The 24,276-nt window shown below is 39.1% G+C and overlaps 1 protein-coding gene across 2 annotated transcripts; it reads right to left on the reverse strand.

The window, feature by feature from the left end:
- Positions 1 to 161: 161 nt before the first annotated feature.
- On the reverse strand, positions 162 to 16,375 carry LOC122868782 (spidroin-1). Of its 2 annotated transcripts, none has more exons than XM_044181070.1 (25): positions 16,246 to 16,375; positions 14,623 to 14,670; positions 14,322 to 14,348; positions 13,419 to 13,478; positions 13,276 to 13,308; positions 13,035 to 13,109; positions 12,792 to 12,875; positions 12,098 to 12,127; positions 11,753 to 11,797; positions 11,304 to 11,354; positions 9,007 to 10,104; positions 5,427 to 5,489; positions 5,262 to 5,309; positions 5,101 to 5,163; positions 4,442 to 4,495; positions 3,919 to 3,954; positions 3,744 to 3,803; positions 3,394 to 3,438; positions 2,832 to 2,873; positions 2,658 to 2,717; positions 2,160 to 2,234; positions 1,704 to 1,736; positions 1,347 to 1,385; positions 769 to 825; positions 162 to 533 (listed from the first exon to the last, which is right to left on the reverse strand). In XM_044181070.1, exons 1-25 carry the CDS (start codon positions 16,310 to 16,312, stop codon positions 529 to 531), a joined length of 2,298 nt encoding a protein of 765 aa, XP_044037005.1. In that variant the 5' UTR covers positions 16,313 to 16,375; the 3' UTR covers positions 162 to 528. The 2 variants fall into 2 exon arrangements, with proteins under 2 accessions (XP_044037005.1, XP_044037006.1); XM_044181071.1 differs by lacking the exon at positions 16,246 to 16,375 and adding an exon at positions 14,902 to 14,992.
- Between the last annotated feature and the right edge of the window lie 7,901 nt (positions 16,376 to 24,276).

Here is a 24,276-nt window from a genome sequence, read left to right on the forward strand (position 1 = left end):
TTGATTTGAGTGTTCATGTTCCGTTTGTCTTAGGCAGTGTTGCCCGACATGAGAAAGGAAGTGGTAAAACTTCCTGTGTACGCATGAGGTTTTGTTAATGCTATTAAAGAGAACAATGTGTGCAGGTAAACATTAAAAAAAAATTTACTCAGAAGCTTCTATTCAGCATAATTTGACATATAATTTATTGGATTCAAACAGTAAAATCATCATTTTAATATTTATTTTATAACATAGTGACAATTTTCTTGTACTTAACATCTATTTATGTTCAATCACCACCAGTTTTTTCAGTGTTGACAGAATAAGACTGGTGGGGCACTGCAGGTTTTGGACCAACAAGACAAACAGACAAAGGTAACAAATGTCCACTTACAAAGAAAGACAACAGGGTCAAGAAAAATAAAACACAAGATAAAACAGACAACAAAACAGGACAAAATGGAGTTAAACAAAAAGCTTTAAAAACACACTACACTGGACACATTATGGAAATTATCCCCTTGGAAGAAGTTCAGGTCATTTGAATTAGCCTGGTTATAGATGGAGACAAAGAGGACCGGGGGGGGGGGCACAAAGATAATGAATCAGGAAATATTGAATACAGAATTTATGCAGTGGTAATGAAATCACACAATACACAAGTTAAGTGTTATATATATTTAGTCTTTCTTTTTAATAAGAAATAACCGTTGTGTCAAAGTTGATTAGCTTTAAAAATGAGAGGAAACCCCCCCCCCGCACCAACTGTAAACCTTCCATTCTCACCTTTGTATCCATTTCTGAGGGCACCGTTCACTCCGCCATACTTGCCAGGTTGCTCTCCTGTGAAAGGATCAACCCAGTTCGATGTTATGAATGTGATACGGAAACTGTAGCAGCAAGAAAAAGACGTTTGACAGCTAAGTTAAACCTTGCAAAAAAGGGCTTTGACTTTTATTAGAGGACTCAGCCAACTCACTATGCAGGCTCCAGACCCTTGAGTGGAAAATAATCCATAATGCATGCGTTACTTTTTGTGGGAAAGCAACTTAGCAAAGTAAAAGTGCTGTTCAGAGGATGTAAAAAGAACAATAGTGAGTAAAGAGTTCATTTTCCAGAAATGGCTTCACCACATTTTTACTTTTACTCAGGAAAAAAATGTATATGTTTGAAAGCACAGTAATATTGAGAGACATGCAAAACAATAATTAGATATGAAAGCTGTTTTGTAGCATGGCAGAATGTGGAGTACACTATGTGCGGTCACTGTAATATTATGCAAGACATTACAAATAAGGCCACCAGAAACAGCAAAGCGAGTAAAGCTGGTTATAAATGAGGAAGTCTGGGGTTTTTTTGATTACCCAAGGCATCTTGAGTTGCTCCTAGCTGTGCACCGTAACCTTGTCAAACACAAGCAAAGAAGTTATATTTTTAAAACAGACCAGGACAAAAGGCAAATACACAAAACACATGTATGTCATGATTTGGTGTTTTTTGGACTTCAAGAGTACCTGGAGAAATTTGTGCAGCTAAAGCGTATAACAAAAAAATTTAAATCTCAATTATGCAAGACATACCAATACTAAAAATATGCTCATGCAACCATCTCTGTGAATTGCAATGTGATATGTGTGACAAAAGATATAAAAGATGTGTGTGTGTGTGTGTGTGTGTGTGTGTGTGTGTGTGTTAGAGAGAGAGAGTGCATGAAAATTCACCTGTTTGCTGAGCTCCATGTCCTGCACCAGCTCCTGAAACAACACAAAATATATGTACTTGGACTTCAATAGGGATAACAATGATGAGTCATAACAGACAGAAATATTGTAGTATTACAATACAATACAGATATAACACACTGAGACATAAACATATTTCAGATCACAAGACATATAGATGGGAAAGAAAGCATTCATGTTCATGGGTAATCTAATATTTCTGGCTGAATTCATGACAATTGAAAAATCCATTGTAAATGACTCCTTTGCTTATTGTTTGTATTCTTAATTATTTTTAGCCTTTTAAGTATTGTTATCTGTTTTCACTATTATCTGGGACTTATGGAGTTAAATGAAAACTAGCCGACACCTCGCTGCTTTAGAGAAACAGCCAAACAATGCTTTTTCCATCATCTACAGTTTATCACACTCTATAGCTCACACAGTCATTCTCACCATATTTGTTGGTGGTTTTGGCACCTTCAGTACCGAGGCCGAGCTGCTGAGCAGCATACGGGTAGCCACCATCACCTGAGGGGATGACACAGATCTGTTAAGTATTTAACTGTTCTGGTAGCTGTGATGTTGTAAACTAACAGGATTGGGGTTGTGATGTATTTAAATGAGACTTTTGTACATTTGGTATTTTGTTGTTGGAATTTATTCCTTTTAACTGCTGAGGGCCCTCGGCTGGTGGTGTGGTTTTATTTTAGGTGTTGTATCATACAGCATTTTGAGGCCCTTGAAACTGTGACTGAAGACTACACCAATAAACTGACTTGGAGTTTATCATTATGCTTACGTCATGGCCCCTTAGCAGAGGTAAAACGAGATACTGTTTATTCAAGTATTTTATAGTCACAACTCAAAAGTTAGATCCAGTAGTACTAGAACAAATGTCCTCAATTTTACATCACGGTTGCAAATGAAGTTGCAAACACATGCGGCTCTTACCTTCCAGTCCAGTAGAAATCACTGGAGCATTACCATAAGGAACCTGAGCAGCTCCTCCTCCTGCAGGAAAAATATCAGATGGAAAAACTGTCTGACTCATGCATGGAAAGCCACATCGACAGAAGCTTGACTAATAGTGTAACAGAAGGGTGAGGTCATGTCAGAAGTGCTCACCATATTTGCCACCAGTTGATTCCAGTCCTGCACCAAGTGCTCCTGAAAGAAGAGAAGGGGGGCTTCAGTGACAAGCTTTCAAACATAACAGAAAATATATTCATACTGAGCTCTTGTTGGTGACTTGGAGGAGGTTGTTTTTCCTCCAGCTTGTCTGTTGGTTTGATACATCGATTTCTCAAAAAGTAATAGATTTGACTGAAATGTGGTAGACAGATATTTTTAGCTGTAGCTTTTATGCTGCATGTGTGATTTGACATTTTATCTGATTGGAAGGAACTATGCAGCTATTTATTAGATAATCAACTAAAAGTTACTTTGAACAAACTTAAACCATTACAGAGCCTGCAGCCTGCAGCTGGGAAGAGGACAAATGTTTGTTTGTGTTATCTTTTCCACTAGTTTAATTTAAATTGAATGATTGGATTGTGCAGCCTTGGGGGAGGCATTCACACTCTCAGTGCTTTCTAGTATTTCCATGTGTTGTGTCCATGTGCACAGTGTATGGCAGCCAGAGGAATATACAGTCATCTCTGATGCTGCTCCATCCTAAATCTCTTACCATAAGCCCCCTGGGCCTGTCCAGCATAGCCTCCTGTACTGAGGGCTGGAAAAATTAGAAAAAAATAAACATGCACGTAAGACACTGTTCATCCATTAACTGATTCCCACATTTAAATAAAATTGTGTGAAAAGCATCTACAGGAGCAGGAAGTCAGAAACCATCAGATTAAACTGGTCAGCTTCTATAAATAAGAGACAATAGCTACACCCAGTGGATTAAAGACCACACTGGACATGTACAGCAGAGGAAGTGTGTTTCCTTAACAGCCTCTAATGTTTTTTCAGCTGTCAAATGTCGCAGGTTAAAGCATCTACGGGTTAGTGCCATCACCTCCTCAAAATTGTTACCTTCACTCTTCCCTGCTTTGTTTTCAGCACCATCAGCTAACTCTGCAGGGTAACCAAGCCCTGAAACATAGTTCTAATTAGCATTAGATTATGCGTCATGTCTGTGAGCTAATAAGTCTTTAAGTAGACTGAGTTACCCCTGAACACCCTTCTTTTTTCTCTAAAAGGTACTCACCAGCTCCATAACCATCGCTGTAACCATTCCCATAACCTGTTGAGAGAAGGGGCTATTTGTTAAAACATTTAAAAGGAAAATTTACCTTTAAAAACTGAATTCAAAGCTAATCTTTTCAAGTCAGTGCTGTATTTGACATTTCTGACTGTACCCGGTACCAAAAGGAAAGGAAATGTTCAAGCGAGTCCTCAGCATGCATGCGAAATACCTGTAGACAAAGCTTTTGCACCAGCATCTCCACCAACAGTGAGAACAGAACAAAGAAAGTCACTCAACACAAAGGATCAGCCTGTCTTAACTGAATATCATCAGTCCTGTCAGTGACGGCTTTGATGCAGATTCCTTCTGACACCAAACAGAATGAAGAATGATCCCTGGTCATTGCGGGCAGACAATTCACGTTTCAAGCTTAAAGTTTGGGTTTTTAAGTTTAAATTGTCTTCTATGTTGCCTTCTGTAACTTGCAGAGTAGTTGACTAGAATTTGAATTTCCCGGTGCATGTACTGCTGAGTTGCCACTTACCGAAGCCATTGCCTGCCCCAGCACCCAGGTGTCCTGTTGCTCCCTCACCATAGCCTGTGATAACACACATTCAAAACATATTGTAGGGGACACAGAATCTCACTACTATTGCATTTGTTTACCAAAAGACATCAATATTAAACTTGGGACAAATATGAAACGTGAAAAGCTACTACGAGATACATCATTTTGATGGTCTGGCTTCCATGCATACAAAAGAAGAGGAAAAGACATCCACAGGAGTAAAATCTGGAGATGATGAAATGGTTTGTGAGTAATCCTTTGTTGTTGTTGTCTTCTACTTTTTTAAAAGCGCTATCAATTATTCACCAGAAACGAAAGGAAGTTACTGATGCAGCTTTTCCTCTGACCTTTAAAGAAAGGTGAAGATGAACTCAGACACAGCTTGTTTTTTCTAGTAAGACTCACAAGCAAATGGTTGGTTTACAAGGCAAATTAGGAGCAACAGCTGATTTTCTGCTGTGTGACACATGATCTACTGTACATCCTCAGCTCCATTCACATTCTGAACATTCAAATTCAGGTGGAGAAAAAGGTCATTGGGGTTGTGGGGGAGGCCCTTTAGAATCAAAAGTCCAAACTGAGATTCAAAAGGCATCAGAAAGGAGACAGATAGTAAAATTATTCCACATCCTCACCAGTTGACCTCCCTGCAACACCATGGGGATACCCACCCTGTCCTGGAGCAGTAGCAGCTGCTGCTTTATTTTAGAGAGAGAGAGTTAGGACATGGTGCAAAAGGAAAAAACCCTAAATTATAACAAAGAAAAGAAAAATGAATAAAAATGTACATCCTTACCTCCAAGTTTGCCAGCTGCACCACCCAGGTACGCTCCCTGTCCCAAACCTGTTGGCAGTGCATGGGAATCCTTTACCACAGGAAGTGTCAATCTACGTCAGCATCTCCATCTGCTAGCAAGAAGTGTTGATTTTTCCTGCTTTACGAATCAGTGCTCAACATTACCTGCTCCATAGCCCCCAGTGCCCAGGCTTGCTCCCAGATAGTTTCCTGCTCCACCAATATAACCTGTGGAGGAAGTTAGCACAAGCTCAGCAAAATCACCTGTAATTTGCTGTGGGCTAGAGGGACATGATCAGATTTTTTTATGCCAACATTTATAGAGAAAAACACAAGTATTGATCACTCAGTACTGTTTTTGGCTGAAAGTTATGTTTAAATCAAAATCACATTTTAAACACATGATAAAACTAGGACATAATATCTCGCCTCATTCACTTGTTTTCATATACAGAAGATACAGAGGTTGCTGTTAACAGAGTTTTTGACATGTGCAGCTGACAGTGGAACAAAAAAAAAGTTTTTTAGCACCCTCTCCATTGGACACTGACTCTCCTGGACTGAATCGTAAAAACCACAACACCAGATACTGAATCTTCTTTCAGTATCTCTTTATAACATCTCTTCATAACTTCTACTTTCTTGGTTCAAGCACTTATTTCTCCTTGTTTTATACATTATCTTCTCTGTCTCTATAGCTCCCTCTTCCCCTTTTTATCTTCCTGTAAAGCACTTTGTAACTTCTGCTCTGAAAAGTGCTTTATAACTTTGCTTGCTTGTTTCAGATAACTGTATGTGACAACTTGAAACACACTACATGCACCATAGGTTATCCAGAGAGATACACAATGAGACACAGAGATATTGTTGGAGGTATTAGGTTTCACCATTGCTTACAGCAGGAGGACCACCGTAAGAAACACAAAATGTATTAAATTCAAGGAACCCAAACAAACTGGACTAGATGTACCTATTGTACCTGTAGATACAGTTTAACATACACCAACTATCATAAAATAGTGTGATGTGAAGATAAAGAGATTACAGGTCCAGTGTGTAACATTTAGGAGGCGCTATTGGCAGAAATGGAATATAATATTACAAGTGTGTTTTCATTAGGGTATAATGACCTGAAAATAAGAACCGTTGTGCTTTCGTTACCTTAGAATAAGCTGTTTTTATCTACAGAGGGAGCAGGTCCCCTTCCACAGAGGGAGCCATGTTGCACCACCATGTTTCTACAGTAGCCCAGAACAGACAAACCAAGCACTGGCTCTATATAGGGCCTTTCACATTTTTCGCGAGTTTCGCGGCCACCGTAGTTTCTCCTACATGCTTGGAAGGGGAGGGTGAGGCGAGCAGTAGTAAAATGGTTGCAAACTGCAATTTCACCACTAGATACCACTAAATCCTTCACACTGGACCTTTAACAAACACTGACTTTAAGAACTCTGATCTAAACCTCTGATCTAAGAGATCATCACCTGAATCAACCCAATGCAAATATGAGCCATATAATGCACAAACCAAGGTATTAGTGAATACTACAAAACCCTCCACAAACAAATGCATGAAAGGCAATAGCAGTGTGCCATTGTTTTTGGCTCTGGGACTTTGAGTTATTGAAGGAGGATCCAAACTTGTCTTGGGTGAAAATGGATCTCTCCCTCTTGCCTGGACTAAGTTCGATACACAAACAAAAATCACAAAAACAAACAGATCACCACTAGAACTCAAAGGTCTTCTGACAGTTGATTTAGTATAATCAGAAGCCACACCCATCCTGTTACCAAGAAGCAAACACATTTTACAACAGAAAAAGAAAATGCTCCTCCTGATTTTGTTTTTTGGGGGGAGCAAAAACAGTAAAGGAGGCTGAAAGAGCTTCAGAGTTCTGATTTATTCTCAGTTGGTTTGTTACTTCAAGTGACACAGAGAGTTTTCCTGAGAGACTAGCATGTGGCTACCATTGCTGTTAGCAGCGAGGACCGTAACACAGAGACCAAAATGATTCAATAATAATAATAATAATTTTATGTCTAAATTCTGGAAGATTAGTTCTGTTTGTCAGCATCCTCAATTCTGTGATGTTAAAGTCATGCCATTTTTTTTGATCATCTATATATTTTCTGACTTTATGCCAAATGTTTATTGATCCCAGAGGGGAAACTCTTTCGTTACAGCTGCTCACTATCACGTCAATGCACACAGGAATAGAAGTACTATACACACTAGTACAGAGACACAAGGACATGCAGGTGACAGTTTACTAGTGGCTTACTCTCCACAAGTTATATTCCCTGGGTCATAGCCTATACATCAGGAAACTAATCATCATTCTCAAGGAATTTGTCAGAAGTTTCAACCTTACAATGATTAAGGCTTGATGATTGCTATGATTCTCCATCCACACAAAGGTGAAATTATACAAGGAAACCACTCAGTATGCCAAACAATACACATACAGGCTAATGATTTTAACATTTATAGTACCACTGGTCACTCCAGCTGCTGGCCCGTGACCTAGAGACCACAACAACTATCATAAAGCAGCATAAGCACTGTATGTACTTATTACAATATCCTGAAGACCACAACAATAATTATTGACAGGCTCAGACACAGTAATCAGTTATGTGTCACTGATCACAGCTTAGAAATGCTTCAAAACACAGACAAAGATAATCCATACATTGTAGTATACTGTAGGTCTGTGTGTTCATATTCTATATTCTTACTCTGTTTAGTAAGATAAAAACATATATTGATTGTGTAAATATGGATGACTCACAAGAGTTGGCTATTCACAAAAAAAGCCCTTTGTCAGGATAAACTGTAGGCATGTAGTAGTTATTTGAAGAGTACATTTCAAATTCCACATAAATATGTTATTGGAAAGAATATAGAAGTAGTCTATAATATTTTGCTCTACTGTTTTTGTATATGTATTAACGGAAGATGCATGTATTGTAAAATAGCAGTGTCTTGTAATCCCATGTGGGATGGGCCAGATGTTTAGCATGACACAGAAATAAAAACTAAATGAAAGTAACTCTAACCATGGCCTAAAGCACAACTGCAGCACTAATCTAACACAAAGGGACATGAAAACAGACCTCAAGGCACCAATAAACAAAAAGATTAAGACACCACTAGTGGCAGGACAACATGGAAGCAGCTGTAAATGTGCCATTGCCGTTAGCTAACAGGGTAAATATAGGAACAGCATGGGATCTGCTCCCAAATGTTAACCACCTACACAATACTATCCATCTATCATATAATACGCAAGTCATATATTGACTGCATCTTCAAAATCATAAAAGTCATCAAATGTACACATCTATTAATGAACAAACAATAAAACATTTAATCATAGAGCAAACAATGTCTGTATTTCTGGGTTTGGTTTTCATGTGGCTCATTTCCAGATAAATATCCAGATAATGCACCTAAATCTCTTAGCCATCTGCCAAACATGCAGAAGAATAAACTTTACATTTCTGATCATTTGAGCTAAAAATTGTTTGGCAAACTGGCCAACAACTATCCAACAACTAGCACAACCACATGGATGACTCGCATGGACGGACAACAAGAGATATAAAGGTTTTGCTACTACAGTCAGATAGAAATCCACTACTAATATTTCTTGGTTGTATTTAGATGAAAAAATAAAATGTAGATCTGAAGAATGAACAAAAAGACATTGTGACAGTGAATAAAGACAAAGCTTTGCTCTTACTTGTTGCCTGGATATTCCTCCCAGTCTGTCCTGGGATACTGAGAGCTTTTGACTTTGTGATGTCACGTTCAGCATGGGAAAGGTGTTTTGCTTTCTGACCACCAGCAGTAAAGCCTTTAGGTATCTGCCCTTCCACTGGGGTGATGCCTAAACTTTGGGCTCCACTTGAACCTGGGATCACTGGTCCATAGCTCCCCTCTCCTTGTACTTGAAGATTTGGAGAACCATGACTACGGTTTTCTACAGCAACAGTCCCAAGGATTCTAGGCCCCTTTGTGTCTTTAGCCACAAGCCCAAGGTCTTTGATACCCTGCCTGTCTGCTACAACAGATAAATAGTTTCTGGTTGCCTGACTTTGTGGAAGAGAGAATATATTGCTTCTGACATCTTGAGTTTGTGCCAGTCGATAGGTTCTTTCTCCTTGTGCTTGTGTGGTTGCATGTCCAAGATGCTTGCTGTTCTTACCAACATGAGGCTGGGGCACTAAACTTTGAATCCTCTGTGTTTCTGAACCCAAAAGCTCATGGCGATTGATTCCCAATATATCTGACAAATCACTAGTGGATCCACAGTTTTGGGCTCGCTGTTTTTGTTGGATAGATGAATCATAGTCTCTCGCACTTTGTACCTGAGAAGAAGCAAAACCCAGACTTCTGATGTTGTCTTTATCAAGAGGCAGTTGCTGTCTTACACTTCCAGTGGCCAGTGTGGCTCCATGGCTAGCTGTGCCCCTTCTTTCTGAGAACGTAGGCTCATAAGTTTCTCTTCCTTGTGCTTGTGAAACAGCCAAACCAAGACTTTTACTCTGTTTATCAAGGGGTGTCATAGGTCCAAGACTTGATGACGTAACTACTGGATCAAGGCTTTTGACCTCTCTTCCAGGTGGCAGTACAGCAGGTCTAAAACCAGTTTCTGCCTGTAATTCAGGAGCAGTAGGACCAAATATGTTGTTTTTCCTCATGCTGGGCATTTCATGTCCAAGACTGTCTCTTTTTCCATATGAGGGACCAACTGCTCTGCTCTTTTCTCTCTTCAGATCTTGAACAGCTTGGCCCAGATTGGCCATCTCAGGTCCACCCAAATCTGTTGTAGACACACCTGGCAGAGAAATATCATCATGCATTCATGACTTCCCAGTGGCTCAGCGACAACAGTGTTTCTTTGAGGGTCAACAGCACACTGTGGTGGCCAGTGGCAAAAAGATTTACTGTTCTGTCTTTCAACTGATGTGTGCATCAGAGCATTCAATGCAATATAACACATCATCCACAGAGAAATGTGTGGAGGCAATTCAAGACCAAACAGAGACAAGACAAAATCCATTATGGCCTGAAATTAGTCCAGTTTCAAAGGACAGAATCATCAGTATAATTAGGAACTGAGACTACAAAGAGACAACAAACAACTGAAGCCACACTTTTGGAGGACACACATGATACTGCTCACTGAGTCAGAGAAATGACATCAACACATAAATCATGACAACAAAATGTTGCCATCCCAAATTGTTGAAATGCCATAAAACACACCAGCACAAGACAAAGACACCACCTGACTCAGACAGCATCAATGTGGGACAAAGACAACTGATAAACAAAGCTTAGTAAAACACTGATTAGACATGGAAGTAGAAACCTACAGAACCAGAACCAGAACTGCAACCAGAATAAGGTAATAGATTCACAACATTTCATGGCTCACAGTAACTTCATGTCTCCCAAAGAGCAAATTAAGTGTGTGTGAATAATTTGTTTTGATGCTCAAATAAATAAATTAGCAAAGTTCTAGGTAAGATTCTGCAAAAAATGATAACAAGCTTAATGGAGCAAAATACAGCTTTCACAATTATCAGAGTATCACCTTAAGCTTTTTATTATCGAGTTGTTAGCGTGTATTTAGTTTGATTAACATATTTTCCAGTGGCCCTTTGAGCTCTTGTTAACCACAGCACACCAAGTACTGCACACACATCAACTCTGATTAGCTCTGATTAACGCTCAGATTGAAACTGTGGTAAGAAGAGCTGGGGAACTCATGCAACATGCAACACAGATGAAACACTGATAGACAAACACAGTCAGACAGCAGCATGTGAATCTCCCCTGTGCACACAAAATAAAACAGCTGATAATATTACAGTAGATAGATTTCATGCAAACAAAAGCCAGCATTAACGCGACATCAGTGAATCACACGACACCAATTTCACAGAAGTTACAGACAAATACAACACAGGACAAAGACAGACACAGACTAACAAACACAAAGATCACAGGTTGCTGTGGTGAAGATTTTACCAGGTTTTTGTTCCTTAGCCCTCTGTCCAGTGGGATACCCAAGTCCAATTCCTGATGATAGCAGATAGGGGAACTGTAATTTATTTCACTCAACTGACAAGAGACACCCAAGCCAACACCCAGGCCAGACAGGCCTACAGCCTTGTTTTCAAAGACGAGCATCTCTATAACGGTGGAGGCGATGATAAAATAATATATTAAAGAAAGATGTTGGACATTGTTGCAAGACTACCCAGCTACCTTAGAATGTGTTAATAAACAATCTGATTGTCACATTTTCTTTTTTACAATCAAATAAACCTGATTTTATCCATGACTGATAGCATAAGTGTGTGTTTGTGGCAAGAGCGATGGGACATAGGGACACAGAAAATACCCTCCAGCATACAAATCTGAGCTGAATGGAGGACGTAATGGGGTTATGAGTTAAGACCTGATTCATCACTTACCTGGTCGGGCTCCAGGATAGCCAATGCCAGCTAAAGCCCCATATCCTGGCAAGAAAACAAAGAGCCAAGTTCAGAGGACATGGAGCAAATCTGTAAATCTGACAAGCACTCTGATTACCTCACTCGTGCCCTGGGTTTTTCTCTGTTTTACAAGGACACTTAATTTATTTGCTGAGATGCAATCTGCTCCATATATCATGTTCACAGACAATGACAGAGAGCCACTTAGTTGAGATTTATCAAACAAACAAGCATAGGGTTTACAGAGAGTGTAATTCATTGTGTATACTCTCGTTTGGGCAAACAACATAAGGAAACCGTGGAATAAAGCACATAATTACTTACCTGGCAGAGTGCCAAGGCCAGCACCATAAACTGGAAAGACACAAAAACACAGAGTTAATTTTTATTTACAAAGATTTCTACTGTTGAAACCAAACTGTTTATGTAAGATTTGTCTCCATCCTTGCCTTCTTCTTTTTCCCTAAGACATCACACAGACTGCTTTTTGACAATTAACTGCTTCAGTGTAATGTCAATAACAGTTTCTGCCAAAATCTGCATGCAGCACAGACAAGATTATGGCTACTAGGGGTGAACACGACTTATGGGAGGCTACACTGTGTTTCCTAAAGCCCCAGAAAACAAGCAACAATCAAACTTTAAGTTAGGGAAAAACATACTTAGTTATTATTTAGGAAGAGTTTAACACATGTTGCTAAACTCTGATTGGTGCACAGACATGCGTGACTTCCCCTTTTCCCACCTGAGACCTGTCCACTTCAACCAGGTGAGAAAAGCACAGACAAAAACAGAGATGCAAAAATCTCTTATGTGAAATGACCGAAACCAAAATCACCACAATCATTACAGCTGGCAGATTTTCAAATAGCAGTGAGTCAGGCTTTTACCTGCAGGTGCTGGACTGTCAATGAAATGTTCTTTATCAAGCTAACAGTGTGTTCTATAAATGTGTGGTATGGTCTATACATTTATCCAATAGGTACATTTATCTAAGACTTTCCCTCATGCATCTTACCACGTTTCCCTCCCTGGCCCAAACCCAGTCCCAGTCCATTTGGAAGTCCAGCCCCCAAAGCCATTCCTGTGCCCAGACTGGCACCTGCAATCACAAGAAAGACATGGTCAAAAATGTGTCGTATTTTAATAAACATGTTTCATTATCTAAATAGAGCAAATCAGTAATCTACAACAGAAGTCAAGGGAAGATGATAAAAGGCTGTAGGCTGTGAGTGTTTGATGAGCGGTTATATTGATGTACCATAGGCTCCCTGGGTTCCATATCCACCTTGCTTCAAACCTGCTCTACCTCCTAATCCAAGAGCTCTGTATTCTCCTGTGAAAAAAGAACGCGTTTCACATTGAACAGCAGAGTCTGCCAAGAAGTATCATCATTCAGACTTTAGATACACAGATTGTTTCTGTGCATCAGGACTGGAGGGAGGATTCTTTCACTTGGTCTCATTAAACTTCAAGAAAGATTTGTTCCTAAGACAACTTACCGACACCAAGCTGAGCCCCTGGATAACGTCCAACTAAGATTTTTTTTTAAAAGAATAAATGAAAACATTACTCATCTGTGGTAAACGTAATGTACAGTAAAACAATGCTGTGTGCAGAAAGTTAAACATAAAGTCAAACATACTTCCAGTCTTCATTGCTTTGCTGCCATATCGGCTCCCCAGTGCTCCAAGAGCACCTGCAACTGTAGAAAAAGAAACAGTTGATGATTTTATTATGCCATTTAATGTCCATCAGCTGTGTATTTGTCCTAACTTGAAGCAAGAAATATGCATTTCACTTACATTCATTATATAGATTATGCGTCATGGCAAACTAAAGTGATAACTAACATTTAACGTGAACCCTCAGGACATTTTAAAAGATGTCTGATACATAACTAATTTCACATCTGTAAATGCTACAACATCCAGGTACATGTTACCTACAGTACACCTGTATATGATGGAGTATGTTGTAAATTTGATGTTAACACAAATATTACATGTGGACATGTGGTACTCTTTAATTGTTCTCCTGACTTATCTGTAAATCTAATGATTTGCACAGCAAACAATGCATATACTAGAGCTGCAACGATTAAAAATCGATTAGTTGTCAAATATTAAATTAATCGCCAACTATTTTAAAAATCGATTAATCGTTTAATGTCCAAATTCTCTGATTTCAGCTTTTCAAATGCAAATATTTTCTGGTTTTGTTAGTCCTCTATGACAGTACACTGAATATCTTTGGATTGTGGACAAACCAAGACATTTGAGGACGTCACCTTGGGCTTTGGGAAACAGTGATCAACATTTTTTTACCATTTGCTGACATTTTATGGACCAAACAACTAATCGATTAATCAAGAAAATGATCGACAGATTAATCGATAGCAAAAATAATCATTAGTTGCAGCTCTGATATCCACAAAGCTATAAATCAGTCAGCGAAGGTGCTAATCATTTGGCATCATTTGTACTTTAGTCATTAGTTAACCATGTGGTGTAATTGGTTGTTAATGCATGCTAATAAAACCACTGACCTCCCGGTTTTACTCCAATGCCAACACCTGACAAAAAACAATAAAACAGACAAAAGTAGAGACAGGAGTTAATAATATTATGACGTCTTGGTCTGTGGCTACAAACTAAAAAAAAATTAGGTATTGCATACAATCTAGCCTAGCTAGTCTCGCTAATGTTCAAAGCTAACAATGCTAATCCAAAGTTGGCTAGTTAGCAGCCAGCTGACCTTCAAAAGTCATAAATTACATTGTCATGAAGGGGGAAAACAAATATACATGCTTGAAGAAGTTAAAAACATATAAAAACTTTGTGACATACCTCTGGCTGGCAGCGCTCTCCCCCAGGATACACTTTCAGGTCGAACCCCTGAAAAATTTAATACACAATATCATTGTACCATTAGTGGCAATTTGTTCTTTTAATTTATCAAAAGGACCTAAATTTATTATGTGAAATTATTCAAAATGGCTCATGCAGTATACAATAGACCAAAAGACATGCTTGCTATTTTACAGTAAAAAAAAACTAAAAAGTACAAAAAAATGTTTTAACAATTGCCAAACTACAGACATAATAAACAGATCAGTACAAATACACGTTAACCCTGCATCCACAATATGGAAATGATGACAATAATGCATAATGAAGCATGAATGGCCATACAACACAGTGTGAACAAACAATGTGCAGGAGTGCACAAAACTGAATTTCTACAGACTTGTTTAAAGAGGTCTTTTAGATTTATAGTATTTATTTGCCTTCAAAAATAATAGATTTTTTTTTTGCTGCAGGAGCAGTTTGGAGTTATGTTACAGTGATTATTTTCTCTTTTAAGCAAAGATGTGCTGGCTTGATGGTTTGATGGAGTGTCAGTAATTTTTTGATTAACTTTACTTTCACACCTTTACCTTTACCTACTTAAATACTACTCCCAATAAGGTAAGTACTTTGAGAGACATGTAGATGACAATACTACTTAGTATCACAAATGCCACTATAGTGTTTCATGAATACTGCAACCTGACTGGGCAACAGGAGGAGAGAGGAACAGATATCCACTGATGGAAATAGAGGATGAGACTAAATGGAGCGACTGTGTGGAGCCTGTTAGTTCATGTCACGATTGGTCGTCAGATTTTACCTGCCTCTGCCACCTTTTCATCACCTCCTTTGATTCAAAGAAATTAGATAATATAAACTGCAGTGACTTGGCGGGATTACTGATGGTGGAGCCAACGTCCAGTACTTTTTTCTCCCTAAATCTCACAGACATGATATTTAACAAGTAAGTGAGAGTGAGTCACTGGAGATGCTGATTCATCAGGTGAAATCCTACTGCTTTTGACAAATGTAAACTCTTTGATAAAGTGACTTTGTCACTCAAAATAACAACAACACATCAACTTATCACATCAACAACAGCCATAACTTACTAATTGTGTAAATACAACTATGGCAATGAAAATTTAACAAAAATTATTGCAAGTTTGTGCAGAAAGAACCAGTCTGTGCTTTACATGTTGATATGGTCAAAAGTGTTGTCATTTTTTTTTGTTCAGTTTTGTAGCAATATTATCTTTTATAACCTTATGATTAGATATTTTCCAACCAATAAGCTAAAGGTGCACAGTATCAATCAAATCAGATAAATCTGATCATTTTAAGTGATTATACATAATACTTTTACTAATTATCATGAGATGGCAGCAGAGGTATTAAAGAGAAATAAGATGTTTTTCAACAACAGCGCAGGAAATAAAAATGATCCTGATCATAGTCTTTGTGCTGACATGGTGTTTAAGACAAGCTGAAAAATGACTAAATCTGTTAAAATAATAATCTCAAATTTGACAAAAACTGAAGAAAATTGTCTATAAAACTGTGATCTTGCTATACAACCAGTGCTCTGTCTTTACTTATGTAATCCCTTGTTTTTCTTACCGCCTTGCAGAGTTTGCTGAGCCAGCCAGAGAACCAGTGAGGTCTGGAGTAGAGCTTGAACCAGCATGATGGAGGAGACCAGGTACAAAACACTGAGCAGCACTGATAGAGAGCAGAGAGACCAACTGATGAACAGATGAACTGATGGATGGATGCTTAAAGTACGACTACCTCTGATGTCTTATATATGGTGTTCTCTTTGATACACTCCCACTGCCCAGTCCTGCCCTCTGCGCACACACTCTGGTCTGATTGGGCAAAGCCAAAGGCCCATTTTGGTCCATTTCCATTAGCTGAGAATTCACACACACAAGGAAACTGAGATTTCGTAGTTTCTCCTGCACGTCAAAATTCACACCCTCTCTTAACCATCTCCTTGCTTGGCATGTTGCACCCAGGTTATATGAGATTTGTCAGATTTGAGCTAAAGGTTTATTGTAGCATCATTTGCATTTTTCTGAAAGCATAAGTCAGAAACTAACTATCTGATAATTTATCATGCACTATGATTGACTGCTCTACTGGGTATAGATGCAATGCTTTCTGCCAAAGTCACAAGTGTAGAGAAGGAAATAAAAATAACAAAGCAACTGGGTTCCCTTCAGTAGACTAAGAGCCAGAGAGCAATGTCTTCTCTGTGAATGCGGAGCTAAAGAGCAAACGCCCAGTATGTCTGTCTGCTGTCTGACTTTTCTGTCACTTACTCAAGAGTCAAGGATTCAGGATTCAATGGATTATTTGTCATATACACAAATAACATGTGTGTTGAAATTCAATGAGGCGTGCACCAAATTTATATATACAGTATATTTAAAAATGGGAAATGTACATATGTTCTAAGTACAAATATGCAATGTCAGGATTCAATGAGGACAATGTGCCAGATAAGGCAGAGGATGCACGCAGGTCAGTGGACAGAGTTGACCATCCTGTTGGTGTAAGGAAAGAAGCTTTTTCTTAGTCTCTCTGTGTTGGCCTTGTGGCCTGAGCGCAGTGGTAGTCTGTTGCTGGGGTGGTGAGGATGCTTCATAATCTTAATAGCTCTGGTTCTGCACCTTCTTGTGTACAAGTCCTGCGCAGTGGGGACTGTCAATCTGATGGTATGCTCTGCTGAGTTCACCACTCTCTTTAAGGCTCTATGGTCTGGCAGAGTCACCAGTTGGTGATGCACCCTATTAGGATGCTTTCCACCGAACCACAGTAGAGGGTCTTAAACACACGCAACAGTGTTTTCTCCATAATTATTCTCCATAATTCTTGTCAGGATGGAAAAGCATCAGGAACAGCAGTTAGCAGCTCCATAAAGCAAGATGACGTCCTGCACATGATCTCACACACACAGAGACACACTTACACACGCAGAAACACGCAACAGTCTCACAGATGTACTCATAATGCAAATACACTGTCCAATAATAAACTTGTGCAAAATGAAAATGGAGACAGAAAAATTTGATTTAATTAGATTTTTTGTAGAAAATTAGGTTTTGACAGATGGGGTGAACTCAACCCTCCTAAAAACAAACTCGCCTGTGTCAAAGACTGCTAACAACAGACCTGTTTTTCTTGGGTAATAGAGTAAACATTACACCTTCTAAAAACAAGAAGGGAAAAAGAATGAGAGCAAGCAAACATAATTTGTTTAAGTAACGTAAACATCCTGGTAAAAAAAAAGGACACTAAAAACTGCAAAGTACACATTACATCCTTTTTGTGTTCATGTTTGTATGTGTGTGTTGGGGGGGGGGGCAAGCACTGTACAATTTAGTGAAAAACATGCAACAATAAATGTTTAATGTGGAAACATACACACACACACACACTATACTGCTGTAGAAATAGCCCTCAACGCTGCCATCTCAAGGAGTTTCCATGGTTTTCTACAGAAGAGCATTGTAATCTCACTTAAAACAGGCAACATAGGTTGTGACTACAGTCTGTTGAGACTGTGTACAAGAAGCATTAGCCCATGGTGGTATCAACACCAAGCTCCAGGATCATCCTCATATTATATAGTGTTGGGAGGTCCCTTGTATAACCGCCAATTCTTAATGTAATGTTTAAGTTTATGTCTTAACCTCAGGCACGGCAGCGCTCAATGCAAACGTCTGACTGGAGAACCACATATGATGGTTATGCTTTGAAAGAAGCCAGTTGTTGTTTTTGCCACCTGAGGAAAACTGATGTCATATGTGCAGACCACCACATCGTCTTCCCTGGTGGTACTGAGCATAAGACAATAACATAACCCACGTCTGACTCATGACTCCTTCACCCATGATTCACCTCTAAACATTTATCTGTCTGCATGTTTAAGAGGTCCCTATTTAAAAAAGCAACCAGATCCATAAGGAGAGTGTACATTTTTCAAGACAATATGTCAAAGCTTTGCAAAGAGGAGCTGATTGTTGTCAGAGGTGATGCAGGCTGTGTTGGCTCATTCACCAGAGAACAGCATGAGAACAGGGAACAGGAGAGCAGTGTCTGTGGAGGCACATCTGGATGGCAGTTTCACTGTGGTCTGTCATATTAGAAACATTATGTGCCCCGATGTATACATACAAATTACCTTCTGTGTGTGTTCGTGTGCTGTCCTTATGTGTCCTTTAAGGACGAAAAAAGGTGAAAAAATCTCTTAAGTAAGGAGATTTGGATCTTATCCAACGGGATGGTTAATGGCATGTTGGTTGAGGGTAAAGGATAGACTCAGGATTATGTTTAGGCTCGTCAGATTTACCAAACAGGTAAAAACATTTTTTGGAGGTTGACTTAATAACTTCATATATCTTCATAAAGTTGACCACTTAATTCCCAACAAAGATGTAACATTTTCAACTGTACCGGCCCCTGGTCAGTGTTTTTCAACAGTCATTTTTGCAACAGAACAGAAAAGTACATAGTGACTTACAATGAATGCTGATATACATACATTTGCTCTACTTCCATGTTTAATCTGTAGCAAATATACTCATGTGCAAATTTACCCTGGTATCCTGCTTCCTATAAAATACCCAGTGTGTGCATCAACAAAACAACAATCAAATTTATTATACAGCTCAATACAGCTCACCAGTTGATGCAATATGTACCAAAATGTTCATAGTGAAGGCATAAACACAGACGCAGCATGACAGGAGCTCAGTCAAAAACTGTGTGCCTCTATAACAAAGCAGCAACACCTTTACCTGATTACATTAACTTCCTCAATTAAGTCTGTCAATTACCTCAAATACAGATGCTCCACTTGGTGGTAAATACAAATAAACACAAACACAACACAAAATGGCTGTAAGGGGCAGTTTCATTGGGAGGTTTGAAATCTGCATAATCTCAACTGAATCTCCAAACACTAAACACTTTCATGAAATCAGAGAAAATGAACAGCTTCACATTGGTGAAGTGAACAGCCTGGTAAAATAAACATCTTCACTGGCAAAATGAAAACTTTCACTCTTGAGAAAAGAACTCCAAAATAACTTTAGTCTTGAATTTTTTCTTAGCCCGGGGACTGGAACAGTGGTGTTTATTAGTGGTTTTATGATCTTCTTCTTCCAGCTTGTAAGACACTGTGGCCCACCTCCAGGGGGCTTAATATTAATGTTCAGCTCCATGTAGCGTGTACACATTAGGGGAAGAACACAAAGACCTACAGAGTGATGGTGCTGGCACACTCTTCATGCAGGTGTTTCGCCTGAACCTGCATCTGACTGGGCAGTTTAGCTCAGAGCTGATGTGAAAAATTACAATAAATCAGCCTCCCAGCCAAAATTAAAAATAGATATTTTTCCTCTTACCTGTAGTGCTATTTATCCATCTAGATTGTTTTGGTGTGAGTTGCAGAGTTTTGGAGATATCAGCCGTAGAGATGTCTGCATTTTTCTAATAAAATGGGTCTATATGGAACTCGGCTTGTGGTGCTCAAAGTGCCAAAAAAATGCATTTGAATAACTTAAGAGCAATGTCTGTTTCCAGAAATCATGAGTTACTCAAGATAATCCACAGATTTGTTGTTTGTTGTTTCATGTAGGAACTATCGGTAGAAAGAAAATAGTTCCTACATGAAACTGCTCACAACAAATCTGTGGATTATCTTGAGTTACCAAAAACTCCAAAACTGCTGCTCACACCAAAACAATCTAGATGGATAAATAGCACTACAGGTGAAAGAAAAAATATATATTTTTAATTTGGGGGTGAACTGTCCCTTTAAGACTGAAGTCAGCTGGAAGAGTTTGAAAGAGGACTGAGAGAGTACAGCAAACCAGCTGGCCTACCAAACTCATCAAATCATTTTTATGATACAGTATCTTTTCCCAGAGGTCAGACAGAGAGGCAACTGTTAGGTCTATTTAAGGATAAAGCTGGTCTGTATTACCTTCTTAAAAATTATATCAACAAAACCCATGAAAAGAAAATAACTAATAAATAAATTATCTGTAATCAAAATATCGCAAAATAAGTTTTTATGCTTGACTGAGGTGGAAAAGTTGGTGTATTGTTAAAAGCAAAATGTGACAAAATGCAATGGAAACAGACTTAGCGAATCAATCATGATGTACATGAAGCATGTGACTTAAACGGCATCGACATGTTATAATGTTTTAAGTTGATATGGCAAACTTGTTTGCAAACAGTTTACATATCCAGAATGCCAACTCTACCAACTCCTGAGTGAAATATCTGGTTCTTTAGCTGCCAAATGCTCCAGTATGTAACGTTAACTGTGTCTGTCTGTTGTTAGGTGCGGGGCGGTAGTGTGCAGTGGGTTTATAGAGCCTTTCGCTGATACCAGGCCTGCGGCTTCAGAAAACTACGCTATAAGAATAGTGAGAGTGAACTGTCCCTGTTCCCCCGTCAATGTGTTTCCCCTACCTTAACCTGACCCCCACCTTTTCCCTAACCCTAACCACAGGGGGCACTACTGGAAACACTATACTAATGGGAGGGGAACACTATCTGATGTGGAACAGACTTCGACACAACACCGTAAAACCAAAACAATGAGCTGAAAGATGCTATAAAACTCTGTGGCGCTGTGAGGAACCGCAGAGTCCAGTCATGTGACCCGTTGTTAATATAAACATTTTAAACTTTAAACTGGCTTCCACTAACTATTAATGCACAGCCACTAGCAGCCAGTCAGTGGTACTGTGCATTTCCACTGGCATGTTGAATTGAAAAAATAAATAAATAAATACTCTGACCTAGTTGTATAAAACTTGTCAGCGGTACTTGAGCAAAGTGTCCAGCTTACTTGCTGTGTCAGACTGTAAGTAAACATCCACACTGCAGACAAAAGACACTGAACTCTTTTTTCCACCCCCTGTCTGCACGGGACCTGCTGATGTGATGCACAGTGTATGGAAGTTTCCACTGTAGAGTAATGCTGGCCCTCGCATCGCTCCAAATCCCCTGCTGTCTCAGTCCGACTGGGACAATATTGATGGTGGATTCTGACTCCTCATCATGGTTTGTTCAAGTGTTTGCACCCAGTTACCCTACAGGCCAGTCCCAGTCTCACTCACTCACAATTAGAGACATCATTCTACTGTTATACACATTTCATACCAGCACATTCTCAAGATACTTTCCATTATATATTTATTGTACAATCCTACTTTGCAGTAATAAGAATTAGATAGCAGCATCCGTGTAGTAATTTAAAGCCATAGTTTAAAATCAGTTCAGTCGTGGAAATGAAACTGCAAGGCAAAGTTCAGCATTAGAATATTTTTATGTTTTTCAGCCTGGTTTGCTTTTTCAAAACTACATAAAACATCCTGAAATTATCTGCATGAAGATCAAAAAAGGTCCAAAACAGTATTACTTCAATAAAGAGCTGAGATTTGAGCTGCTCTGAGGTGACGGCAGAAATATGGTAGCTAAGTGCCCAGAAAAGAGAGAGACACACAGATTTACAAGGGAAAGACGGGACAGGCTGCTTTCACCTCTGTCCAACATCACACGGACTTACTGCATTGCACACAATCCGCAGTTGTCTTTCTCTTGGCATGAAGGACACACAGACAGGGGTGTGTGGGTGTTAAGGGATGTTGTGGAGAGTCAACCCACCTGAGCTCAGTTTACACATCTTTTTTATTTGCAAAACACACTTTACCATACTTCATGACGTAAACCCCACACGCTTTATATTAATAATTTGTTTAAGTGGTGTCAAACTGGTAATACAGTCAGAAATAATAATTGTGTAATACTTTTGGAAAATATAGAATCTAAATTTGTGTTTGCTTTATGATGTTGGAGATCATAGTTTTTTTTTAATTTACACATCATTCAGTGTTTGTCTGTCTGTCCTGTGCACTTTGCTGTGTTGAGTCTGTGGTGTTTCCTCCGGCTGCTGTGTGTGTACAAACTCCACACCCACAGGTGGAAATGGTGTACTTCATCAGGTTCGGGTAGAAAACCTTTTGAATCTGTTCTTCCTGTATGTGACTGTCCATCATCCTGGCAACAAAAACGCTGCTGTGTTCAGTAATGGAGAGACACTCTCCTGCTAACGTCAACATGCTAACATGGTAACAATGATAATGCTAACATGCTGATGTTTCGCAGGTGTAAACTAACATTTGATTAACATTATCAAGTGTAGCTAAGGCTGACATGATTGTCATTTGTTTTGCAGTAATTTGGTAATAATCCACAGTGTTAAACAAATAAACATTTTGACCTGATGATGGCGCTCAAGGAAAAGTTAAGCTAAGTTAAGTCATTACGATTCATGATCTGGGGAGCATTAATGTGTGTACCAGATTTTACAGCAAACCATCCAATCGACCTTTTCAGACTACATCTCAACAATCCTTACTATCACTTACTTGTGTCTCATTTCTTTTAAATAAATCTCTAAGCACTTGTACTGTAGCACTGAACATGCTTGTAGTTATTTGTTTGAAATGTGCCAAATAAATGTAGTGTAATAATAATGAATTAATCAAGACATTTCACTTAAAAACAAAAATGTCAACCTTGTGGTGGTCCTAGAGGAAAAGTCAAGCGATCAACAAAGTCATTAGGATTCAGCCTCTGGGGACCATGAATGTACAAAATTGTATCTCAATCTGTCCAGTAGCTGTTGAGATATTTCAGTCTGCATCAAAGTGCTGGACCGACTGACAGACCAACATTGCCACCCGCTTGCATAGATAGATAGATACTTTATTGATCCCGAGGGAAATGTAGGCATCCAGTAGCTTATACGACACATACAAAACATCAATACCAAGAATATAATAATATTAATAACTTTGATTTATATAGCGCCTTTCAAGGGACCCAAGGACGCTTTACACAAAAAGGGGGAGATAATGTTAAAGACCATAGGCCTTAGAGAGTAGGTGAGCTTTGAGGAGGTTTTTAAAGATGCCTGGAGAAGGAAGTGAAGTGAACTACTACGGGGAGCTGTCACTATATGCTAACAGAGGTAGTGCAAATGTAAGGTGATTAAAAAGTAAAAAAACAGTGCAAGAATAATGATTACTGTGGATAATATAAAATACAAATTGAAGATAAATATATAAACAAATACAAATGCAAATTGTGCATAAGACTGACATAGCCAGTAACTGTCAGTCCAGCAGCCTAATGACAGAATGCAGGTGAGTATTCAATTTCTCCCCGTCACCGCTGGGAGGAGTTGTATGGCCGTATGGCCTGGGAGACAAAATACTTCCTCAGTCTCTGTTGAGCAGGACTGAGACAGCAGTCTGCCACTGAATATACCCCTCTGCCTAACGAATGTGCTGTGCAGAGGGTGGCGGGCATTGTCCATGATGGACAACAGTTTATTTAGGGTCCTTCTCTCTGCCACTGACATAAGGGAATCCAGTTCCGTGCCAACCACAGAGCCATCTCTCCTCACCAGCCTGTCCAGACCCCCAGCCTCCAGCGTCCCTCTTCTTAATGCTGCCTCCACAACACACCAGGCTTTAAAACAATAGAAATATTACATAGACTTAATTGGGTTTGGAAACTTCTATATTCCATACATCTCATTTGTCATTTCTAATTGAA

The sequence above is a fragment of the Siniperca chuatsi genome, linkage group LG21, assembly GCF_020085105.1.
Source record: "Siniperca chuatsi isolate FFG_IHB_CAS linkage group LG21, ASM2008510v1, whole genome shotgun sequence".
In the NCBI taxonomy this organism is placed as follows: Eukaryota; Metazoa; Chordata; class Actinopteri; order Centrarchiformes; family Sinipercidae; genus Siniperca; species Siniperca chuatsi.

Excerpts from the sequence above, each read along its gene's own strand:
- LOC122868782 (XM_044181070.1), bottom strand. The coding sequence starts at position 16,312 with ATGCTGGTTCAAGCTCTACTCCAGACCTCACTGGTTCTCTGGCTGGCT. Across the intron at positions 13,110-13,275 it reads AGGGGCTCAGCTTGGTGTCG|GAGAATACAGAGCTCTTGGA; the intron begins GTAAGTTGTCTT and ends CTTTTTTCACAG. Across the intron at positions 5,310-5,426 it reads CACTGGGGGCTATGGAGCAG|GTTTGGGACAGGGAGCGTAC; the intron begins GTAATGTTGAGC and ends CACTGCCAACAG.